At 41.5% G+C, this 11,237-nt stretch overlaps 2 protein-coding genes and 1 pseudogene across 2 annotated transcripts; all 3 read left to right on the top strand.

The window, feature by feature from the left end:
* Positions 1-3,728: 3,728 nt before the first annotated feature.
* LOC146141683 (uncharacterized) lies at positions 3,729-4,726 on the top strand (annotated as a pseudogene).
* Positions 4,726-6,515, top strand: LOC146141682 (uncharacterized). The gene is made up of 3 exons (XM_083390463.1): positions 4,726-4,844; positions 5,313-6,041; positions 6,089-6,515. Exons 1-3 carry the CDS (start codon positions 4,726-4,728, stop codon positions 6,513-6,515), a joined length of 1,275 nt encoding a protein of 424 aa, XP_083246589.1.
* Positions 6,516-6,776: 261 nt separating this feature from the next.
* Positions 6,777-7,211, top strand: LOC146141681 (uncharacterized). The gene has a single exon (XM_083390462.1). It carries the CDS (start codon positions 6,777-6,779, stop codon positions 7,209-7,211), a length of 435 nt encoding a protein of 144 aa, XP_083246588.1.
* The last annotated feature ends 4,026 nt before the right edge of the window (positions 7,212-11,237 follow it).

The raw sequence follows: 11,237 nt of genomic DNA, 5'->3' as shown, positions 1-11,237 counted from the left end.
CTTTTTTTCATTGCTTACCAACAAATTAACGAAAAACTCAGCTTTTACTCAAAATGTATATAGGATTATTAACAGGGGCGGATTAGCTAATTAGTTAGTTCGGAATGTGGCCCACTAGTCTCGAAAAAGTGTCTTTTTTAACTTTGCAAGATACCGGTAGTCAAGTTTTGTGATTCTTTGTTGTTTTGCTATGTCCTGGAAAGAAATAATTCCTATCATTACTGAAGCATAAAATATCTAACTATACAATCATTGCGAAAAATGTATTACAGTAGAAAAAACGTTTAACCTTTTGGTAAAACTGTTATTTTACTTAAAACAACATACTGCGTACCACTGGGTTACAACATGGCGTTTATAGCTCTATTGCTTTTTCTTTAAGGAGCGTTTTTTTGTCCGACAGCACTTTTTTTCTACTTTTTATATATTCAAAACAAATATGTTGTTTCTTGAAGGGCGATGATGACCACACATGCTCCAGTTCCTGGGGCTCAGCGGGACCTTTTGCTTAATCAGTGACACATTCGTTCGCCTTTCGGTCGGAATCGAGAACTTGACCTTATCTCTGACCCCTTGACCAGGCGCTTAAAGCTGCTGTGAGTCTATAATGTATTAAAAACTGCACTACAGTGTATATCGGTTGTCGTTTTTAAGTTGGCATACCAGTTCCTATGTTTCATCGGCTTCTTTGTTCGCAGCTCTCCAAAACGCAAAGTAAGAAGACGTACGAATCGAAGTAAAATCACCTTATATCCACCATAGTGCGAACCAACGTCGCCGTGTTTCACGTTTAGATTATGTGGTTTCGGCGACTTTAAATTAGACACATTTATAATTTTAAAGACATTTTCTTATTACGCAATTTAATTTTGTATTCGTGGCGTTGGATTGCTAATGAGTTTTCTTTAATAAAAATCTATAAATGTTGTTTTTATGTTTTTCATTACAGATTCTTAATTTGGCGTCATTGTTTCAGACAAACAATTGTTCTAGATTAGTCTATTTAGCAAACGCATATTTCACACATAAGACGCAGCAAAGAAAAAATGTGAATGATATTCCAATTTGTGTAACTAAGCTAGATTTTTTGTCTTCAATTACATTTTAATTGATATATAACTATTTTAAATTGTTTCTTTACCATTGTTACAGCGAGAAACGTTGTTTAATTTTTCTATGTTGATGACGTCACAATGTTACCGTTTTTCTCTTCTAGTTTCTCAAATGTTGCTAGCAAAAAGCACATGGCGCAAGTTCTTAACTTTTAGTTGCTAACTGTAAATTGGGTATTTCTGTACTAGTTAGTTGTATTGACTAGTCGTATTAAGCTTAGAATTTGTAAGAACTTAATAATATTACGTTTATTGTTTGTTTAGTAATTGATTACAAACCTTAAATTGCAACTGAAATCTAGCCGTGACTGATTATATCCAAGTTAATCCTGGTTCCCTAACAAGTTGGTAAGTACATTTATTGTGGCTATATTTCCTTGTCGTCAATATAAAAGTAAAAAGCCATTTGATTAGGATTAATATTTGTTTGTGCTAAGTTACGAATATCTTGATTTCTGTTGATGTTATACTGTAAATGCCCGTCTGCCATAGCCGTGTATGACGTCATAATCGCATTTCGTTGTGTTGATTTTTCGTTCTGTTTAACAGAGAACCGTCACCGTTCAAGACTGTGTGGCAACTATAGGCAGTGCTGGCGGGGGGACGCGTTCCAACAAAAAACACCCATGCAACGGTTGATGTAGGGCGCTTAGGTGACATTGAAGTTCTCAACTTTTCTGGAGGACTAACGTAAGAACATTAAAGTTTAATTGACTGTTTCAACATGGTTGTAAATAAGGCAACGCTTAATGAAATCGTTGAGCAGCTTAATTTATCGTACAAAAAAGCCGAGGAATTAATGGTTGACTTTAATAAGGTCGACCAGTTAAAGTTAATTGCTGAGTTGTACGAAGAGTATCTGGAATCACATTACGCTTATGTTAAGAAAGAACTCTGTCCAGCATGAAGAGTGGAAAAGAAGAATTTGACGAGCGTATTAAGCAGTGGTTTTCTAAAGTTAAAGAGAGAGAGGAGGTGCACTGTCACAAGTCTAATAACCACAGTCATTCTTCAAGGTCATCTAGGCCCACAACGCATATGTCTCATGCTAGTTCCAGGTCTAGCACCAAACGCACTGAAGCTGCTGTTCGCAAAGAAAAGGCAGCGCTTAGAAGAAAGCAGTTGGAGGAAGAGCAGAAAAGAGAAGCTGAACTTGAACAAACAAAACGACAAAGGAAAGATGAACTCGAGCAACTGAAAAAAGGAAAAGAAAGACAACTTGAACTCCTAAGGGCAGACCACGAGCTGCAAGTCGCGACGGTTGAAGCCGATATTTGGGAGGCGCGATCGGTCACAGGTTCACACGTGTCTCGTCATCGCGATACCGTCCGATTTGCGACAGATGTTTCCCCGTGCTCCCAAGTGGTAGCTGATATGGGAGTTCCTGTAAAAACAAGTCCGGAGTCAAATAACGTCGTGCCATCGCAACGAGAACCACAAGCAAGTTGGGAGGAACTGTCGCGTCCTCAGGGTATAGGCCAAGCGTCGCCTAACCTTGTGTCTACCAATACGGCTGAACAGAAGCCGCAGGTTAGTGAATTTATGCATTTTGCTTCTCTTCTCCAAGATGGTATGGATTTGCCAAAGCCGGACTTGTTAAATTTGATGGAAATCCTCTACAATATACACGATTTATTACGACCTTTGACGAACATATCGCCAGTCGCGCCATGACTGATGGAAAGAAATTAAGCTACCTTATACAGTTTTGCACTGGCGAAGCTAAACGCCTAATATCGTTCTGTTCTGTACTCGATGCTAGTACTGGGTACAAAAAGGCTCGACAAGTGTTACACGATAATTATGGTCGCCCATTTATCATTGCCCGTACCTACATTGAACGATTAACAGTTGGTCCAAGTATGAAGCCTGACGATATTGATGGGTTACAGAAGCTTGTACGTCATTTGGAGGAATGTAATGTGACACTGTTAGGTTACTTTGCTGACATAAATAACTTCGAACATTTGCTCAGTATTTGCTAAACGTTTGCCGATGGAAAAGACACGCCGGAAAAATCGAGCTTGGCGGTACCGAGCCGCAGTTTCAGCATTTAGTGGAATTTGTGCAGAATGAAGCGTCGATTTCGCACACGCTGTTTAGTAGAATGATGAGTGAAAAAAGCATGCTCCACAGAGAAGCGCCGCAGTGAAGCCCCAGACGAGAGCTCTTCGAGCGACGGCACACGCCACCAGCGTCACCACCACAAAACTGGGTGAGAGACAACCTGGTCGAATGGGAAAGCCAGGTGACTACTGTCCTGTATGTAATCGCGCACATGAGTTAGTACGTTGCTACGACTTTAAACGAATGCCATTGAATGAACGCCCTAAATGTATTGCGACGAGCAAGGCTTTGTGACAACTGTTTTTGTCGAGGTCACATTGCAAGAGGTTGTAATAAGGAGGGTTCATGCTCAGTGGAAGGATGTCGTCGCAAGCACCACACACGCTCTTGCATCGCGATTACATCAAAAACGCCAGCTTTCCACCGAGGGACAATCAGAACCAGAGGCCAGTAGAACCGCCAAGGGAAGACGGTGAAAAGCCGGCCGTCACTTCAACATCGTGTGCCGCCAAGGCGTCAGTACGTCTACAGGTTGGTCAACGGGTGTATATGAATATTGTTCCTGTAAAAGTAGTAGGCAATAATGGGCACGAGACCGAGACGTATGCCTTTGTGGACTCTGGTTCTAACTCCACGATGTGCGACAGGCGTCTTCTCGAGCTACTTGAAATAAACGGCGAGGAAATCGAGTACTCGCTTTCTACTGTTAACGGAAAGTCTATGTCAAAGGACGGTGCAGTCGTCAAGCTAGCCGTCAAGTCCATAGACGGAGAAAATACTGTCAATTTGCCTTGTGTGATTACAGTTGAAAGTCTACCTGTTGCGCCCAACAGATGCGATAAAAAATGGTCACACTTAAAGGGGATAGAATTTGCGAAAGCATCTAACGACGAAGTGCTACTACTTCTAATTGGTTTAGACGTGCCCGAGGTGTTTTGGGTCGAAGAGGATCGAAGAGGGAAACGAGGTGAGCCAAGCGCTATAAAGACGGTGCTTGGTTGGTGGTCACTGTTTGGTCCCGCTTCGTCTCAGTCCAGCGATCTCGGCGTTCATCACGTTAAAGTGAACCACGTAAATTTGTCATGCGATTTGCTGCACGAGCAAGTCAAGAGGGTGTGAGAAACGGAGTTCAAGGATTCCAGTTTGATTCCCGGCGTAGGGATGTCTAAGGACGACAAGTACGCTCTTAAGCTGATGAATGACTCTGAAACTTAAGGACCGTCACTACTACCAGTTGCGGTTGCCGTGGCGCGCAGGCTCACCTAACCTGCCGAACAACCGCATACAAGCGATGCAACAAAGACTAGGATACCTAAAGCGCCGTTTGAGCAAATACGACTCCCTTTGCAGGAAATACAAGGAGACAATCGAAGCGTAACGCTCGCCGTGTCGATAAGGAGCCTGTGAATGACCAAGTATGGTACCTGCCGCATCACCCCGTTCTCCATCTGCAAAAACCGGGAAAGGTGAGGGTAGTGTTCGATTGCGCTGCAAAGTACCGCAACACGTCATTGAATGATCAACTGCTACAAGGACCCGCGATTTAATGAACGGCCTCGTAGGTGTGCTGCTAAGATTCCGCCAAGAGAAAATTGCATTAGTTGCTGACGTAGAAGCGATGTTCCACCAAGTGAGTGTCGATCCAGTGGACATCAACTGCTTACGGTTTGTTTGTTGGCCAGACGGCGATACGACTAAAGAGCGAGCCTGTTGACTACCAAATGTTGGTTCACCTGTTTGGCGCAACGTCGTCGCCATGCTGCGCTAGTTTCTGTCTTCGACGGACCGCAGACGATAATAGCAAGGATTTCGCCCCTGAAACTGTTGCAACAGTCCACGAAAACTTCTATGTCGACGACTGCCTAAAGTCTGTTGCAAATGAGGCAACAAAACTAATCAAAGAACTACGCGAATTGCTTTAGCGCGGTGGTTTTAATTTACGAAAATGGTTAAGCAATTGCGAAGAGATTTTGGACGCCGTTCCAGTAGGCGACACAGCCAAGTCGTCGTTTCCGTTAAACGCCGAAGTGGAAAGAGTACTTGGAGTAAGCTGGAATTTTCGGTCTGATGCCTTCCAGTTTGACGTTTAAAGCAAAAACCTGTCACGAGAAGGGGTATATTGTCTGTTACCAGTTCCCTGTTTGATCCTATGGGATTTGTGGCACCTGTGGTGTTGCAGGCCAGAATGCTGCTGCAAGAGCTGTGTAAGCAAAAGCTGGGATGGGACGAAGAAGTGCCGGACGACATTGCTAGTGCGTGGCACCAGTGGGTCTCTGAGTTGCCAAATTTATCCAGCGTACAAATTCCCAGATGTTTGAAACCAAACGACGTCGAAACAATTAAGTGCTACGACTTACACCATTTCGCGGATGCTTCATCATACGGTTATGGAACAGTGTCGTATTTAAGAGTCGTTGACTACGAAGAAAGAGTAAAAAGCACGCCTAGCTCCACTGAAAACCGTTTCAATACCGAGGCTGGAGTTGACTGCAGCTCTACTCTTGCTGTGAAAATGGACCAGGTTTTACGAAAGGAATTGAATCTGAAAATTCAAAAGTCTGTGTTTTGGACCGACTCAACGTCAGTTTTGCGATGCATCAACAACAAAACGAAGCGTTTCCCTACCTTTGTAGCGAATCGGCTCACGAAGATAGACGAGGGTTCGGATGCATTGCAATGGAGACACGTGCCAACAAAGCTCAATCCAGCCGATGACGCGTCCCGGGGGTTGAGTGTTAAGGCCCTCATGGAAAGAGACCGCTGGTTCAAAGGTCCGCCGTTTCTGTATCAGGATGAAACCCAGTGGCCGTCTAGTCCGCTATACGCCGATGAACTACCTGACGAATTTGTGAAGAAGCCACCGTCAGATGTGAAAGTCCACTTCGTTTCACACAATCCCAACTGTTTAGATACGCTGCTTTTACATCGTTACTCGTCATGGACGAGGTTGAAAAAGGCTGTAGCTTGGTTGCTGCGTTTCGTAAATTACAACATACGAAACAAGAAATCGAAGTTTGCATCATACGCGCAGTGATCAAGTACGTGCAAAAACAAAACTTCCCAGAAGAAATCCGGGTTTTGTCACAGTGTCAAAAGGAGCGCGGCGCTGGTAAGCGCGCGCTAAAGAAAATGACCTTGCAAAAACTGAACCCGATGTTGGTCGAAGGCGTTTTGCACGTTGGAGGGCGCCTTAATTACGCTCCGGTGTCATACGATCTGAAGCATCCTGTGATACTGCCACACAAACACCACGTAACGGACTTGATTGAGGATCACCACCAAACAGTTCGCCACTCTGGCATGGGCCTAACATGGAACTTGCTGCGCCAAATATAATGGGTCGTTCGCGGAGGAGTTGCTGTACGACGAGTGCTTGGAAAATGCATTTTCTGCCGCCGACGAAATGCGCCCAGCGGACAACAGATGGCCGATTTACCGCGTGAGCGCATTACACCTCACCATCCGCCATTTTCATTTGTGGGCGTCGACTATTTTGGTCCGCTCATGGTTAAACAAGGCCGTAGCGAAGTCAAACGCTACGGGTGCTTGTTTACTTGCTTAACGATACGTGCGGTTCATATTGAGATCGCACACTCAATGACAACTGACTCGTTTATTGACGCGCTTCGCAGATTTATCGGTCGCCAAGGTAAACCCAAAAAGATTTTTAGCGACAACGGAACCAAAACCAACTTCGTGGGGGCCGAGCGCGTTCTCCGCAAATCATTGCAGGACTGGAATCAATCTCAGATAATTGACAATCTGAGACGGAGCAACGTCGAATGGGCATTCAACCCGAATGTTTTGATGGCTGGCCAACAGCCTGGTGACGAGACCCTCAACACGTTTATGGTGGAAGTAGAAGCGATTCTAAACTCGCGCCCGCTTACACCAGTCACGATGGATCCGGAAAGCGACGAGCCGCTAACGCCGAATAATTTGGTGTTGCTCGGTCGCTGCGATACGCTGCCTCCAGGCGTCTTCGATGAGAAGGACAACTACGTGAGGCGGCGATGGCGCCAGGTGCAATAACATGGCAAATCAATTCTGGCTGAGATGGGTTGCCGAGTACTTACCGACATTGCAAATGCGGCAAAAATGGACTGTCCAGGAGCGCAACTTCGTGCGCGATGATCTCGTTCTCCTTGCGGACAACATTTCTATGTTGATGACGTCACAATGTTACCGTTTTTCTCTTCTAGTTTCTCAAATGTTGCTAGCAAAAAGCACATGGCGCAAGTTCTTAACTTTTAGTTGCTAACTGCAAATTGGGTATTTCTGTACTAGTTAGTTGTATTGACTAGTCGTATTAAGTTTAGAATTTGTAAGAACTTAATAATATTACGTTTATTGTTTGTTTAGTAAATTACAAACTTTAAATTGCAACTGAAATCTAGCCGCGACTGATTATATCCAAGTTAATCCTGGATCCCTAACAAGTTGGTACGTACATTTATTTATTGTGGCTATATTTCCTTGTCGTTAATATAAAAGTAAAAAGCCATTTGATTAGGATTAATATTGTTTGTGCTAAGTTACGAATATCTTGAGTTCTGTTAATGTTATGCTGTAAATGCCCGTCTGCCATAGCCGTGTATGACTTCATAATCGCATTTCGTTGTGTTGATTTTTCGTTCTGTTTAACAGAGAACCGTCACCGTTCAAGACTGTGTGGCAACTATAGGCAGTGCTGGCGGGGGACGCGTTCCAACAAAAAACACCCATGCAACGGTTGATGTAGGCCAGGCTACATAGGTCGCTTAGGTGCAGCCACGACCGTTACATATATGTGAAAGATTTTTTTAACCATTTCATTATTCTTGAAAGAGTATAACTGTGTATAACTTTTGGTTAATTATATGCAATACCAAGCGTTAATCTGCTAATATTTAAATTACGAATATTTTAAACAGCTAACTTGTGGATGGATATGCTCGGTTTAATAAAAAATTACACGTCTTGTTTGTGACATTTAGTTTAAAGAATTTAGGTTTTTTAACAAGGTTTCCATTTTCCATATACATCCACCTTTAGGCTGACTTGATTCCTTAAAATAACTAAAAACATAGAAATGGAAAACATTTCGCGCGAAGCTCATTCATATATAGTCTACCTTAAATAAATATGTGTGTTACAACAATTTAGAATCGTTTAATACTTTAGCGTAAAACCTGTGTTTGGTGATTTATGTACCGGCGCTTCCGGATTGATCGCCTTTTGGATAAAAGGTGACCTAAAAATTGCAAGAAGTTCTTCAGCTACTTAAAAGTTTTCACACTGGCTGATAGTCTTGGAGGAATCGAAAGCCTGGCTGAGCAGTGAGCATCCGTAAGAGCTTCAAAACACATGCAACATCATTTTATATTTATATAGACTGGTTACAACAGTGGTTCTCAACCTTTTTTTCATTGCTTACCAACAAATTAACGAAAAACTCAGCTTTTACTCAAAATGTATATAGGATTATTAACAGGGGCGGATTAGCTAATTAGTTGTCCGGAATGTGGCCCACTAGTCTCGAAAAAGTGTCTTTTTTAACTTTGCAAGATACCGGTAGTCAAGTTTTGTGATTCTTTGTTGTTTTGCTATGTCCTGGAAAGAAATAATTCCTATCATTACTGAAGCATAAAATATCTAACTATACAATCATTGCGAAAAATGTATTACAGTAGAAAAAACGTTTAACCTTTTGGTAAAACTGTTATTTTACTTAAAACAACATACTGCGTACCACTGGGTTACAACATGGCATTTATAACTCTATTGCTTTTTCTTTAAGGAGCGTTTTTTGTCCGACAGCACTTTTCTTCTACTTTTTATATATTCAAAACAAATATGTTGTTTCTTGATGGGCGATGATGACCACACATGCTCCAGTTCCTGGGGCTCAGCCGGACCTTTTGTTAATCAGTGACACATTCGTTCGCCTTTCGGTCGGAATCGAGAACTTGACCTTATCTCCTGACCTTGACCAGGCGCTTAAAGCTGCTGTGAGTCTATATATATTAAAAACTGCACTACAGTGATATCGGTTGTCGTTTTTAAGTTGGCATACCAGTTCCTATGTTTCATCGGCTTCTTTGTTCGCAGCTCCAAAACGCAAAGTAAGAAGACGTACGAATCGAAGTAAAATCACCTTATATCCACCATAGTGCGAACCAACGTCGCCGTGTTTCACGTTTAGATTATTTTGTTTCGGCAACTTTAAATTAGACACATAATTTAATTTTGTATTCGTGGCGTTGGATTGCTAATGTGTTTTCTTTAATAAAAATCTATAAATGTTGTTTTTATGTTTTTCATTACAGATTCTTAATGTGGCGTCATTGTTAACTATTTTAAATTGTTTCTTTACCATGATTAATTGCAGACGATAATGTGTAAAAAGGATTACATTTTTTTTATAACTAGTAATTTCACGCAAAAAAAGTCGCGTGTGTTTGGTACAACATATCACATGTTTTAATTATGTCGATATCCTTTTTTAATGTAAACAGGTTATTGACTTGTCGCATCGACGTTAGGTTGTTAGCATGTATTAACGCGTCGTAAGCGTCTGTAAAAACAGCCCCTCGGTGTATGCTCTGAAGCAATGATATGTGTATGATCGGGTGCATATTTAATAATTGCCATTCAGGTTCGTCGTTGTCGAAATAGAAGGCCATAAAGCCTTTTTTAACACACGTTACTATTATGTATGCACGTTTAGTCATATAACTTTCGTAAAACTGAAAAGTTGGTTTATCTTATCCACAACCGTATTTTGGGTGTATCCCGATTCTGTTCATTCAACACGTAACACAAGACTAATTTTATTCCCCGAGGAAAAGCAAACAATACGGTCCACGAGCGAACTGCGAATGTCTAAAAAGTTAATGCCGCGAATGCAAAATTGTTCGACGACAAACCCCAGCATTGAGAATGTGGAGTTAATTTCAGTCTACAGCTGATAAAAACTGCGCATTATTGCTGCTAAGTTGTGGTAATACAGTCGTTATGTAAAAACAAAAACGACTGAATACAAGCGTTCTAATTTTATTTGTGGCTCTGCCACTCTTACACAATCCATGATAAAGTGTTCAATTTTCTAGTGTTGTAAAAAGTCATATACGTAAAATAACTTAGAAAGTCCGAGCCAAGTCATAATTATGGCATTACAAGTTAAAAGTTCTTGTCTTAAAAAATTGCACATCAACCTAATAAATTAAGTAAACTAGTCCGACTATAAGCAAAACCTTCTAAAAATACGAAAATAAACAATATACAGCATGATGCAATGTGCACAAATTGAATAAATTACCCAATTTTACAAAAAAAAATGATTATTGAAAACACTTCATTTCAACCCAAGTGACTTAAGTCATTACAACACTGTAAACTTCTGGTGAAAGCATCAAATTCGAAACCGTTTTCGCCCATCCGTGTTTAACAAAAATCAGCATTATCAGAAGAAAGTTGTGTCACGCCAAGTAGGCAGCCCGTAATTGTATGTAAAAAAACATTTTGAGTTTTTAGTTACAGTTGAGTTGTCCGGTTTCATAAAGTGCAAAGAAATTATAGAATTGAAGTTATTTTTAAAGGGTCATTTCAGTTCATATATTCAACTTATCGTGTCTCAACCAGGCAACATATCAATAGATAGAAATCGCTCTTCTGGTGTAAACCAAGTATAAACCGACGTTTCGGCAGCAGATACCAGCTGACTCATCAGGGTTAATAATTAAAACGAGAGTGCGGTAGCCATCTTAAATACTAAGAAGTAAAAAATTGAAAACGTAGATTATATTATTAATAATTTTAGACGTCGCTGAAGTATGCGATAAGCTGTGACGCGCCGGAGTCATCCGGTGCAGGACTGCGCCGTCGGACAAGGGGCGTTATCAGCTATTGCTATATAGCTACAACGACGAGTAGATTGCATTCATGGTGTTAGGAGATTAACCGTCTTTTGTAATAGTGCGGCTTCCAGTCTAGAATTTTACAATTATCCCAATCAATTCCATTTCGAAGTTCAACCGCATGCTTTGCCAGAGCTGAATGGGCTTCGAGTTTCCTTAA

The sequence above is a fragment of the Ascidiella aspersa genome, chromosome 5, assembly GCF_963924565.1.
Source record: "Ascidiella aspersa chromosome 5, kaAscAspe10.2, whole genome shotgun sequence".
Lineage (NCBI taxonomy): Eukaryota > Metazoa > Chordata > Ascidiacea > Phlebobranchia > Ascidiidae > Ascidiella > Ascidiella aspersa.
The sequence above is the reverse complement of the archived record's forward strand: the minus strand, read 5'-3'. Positions and strand labels throughout refer to the sequence as shown.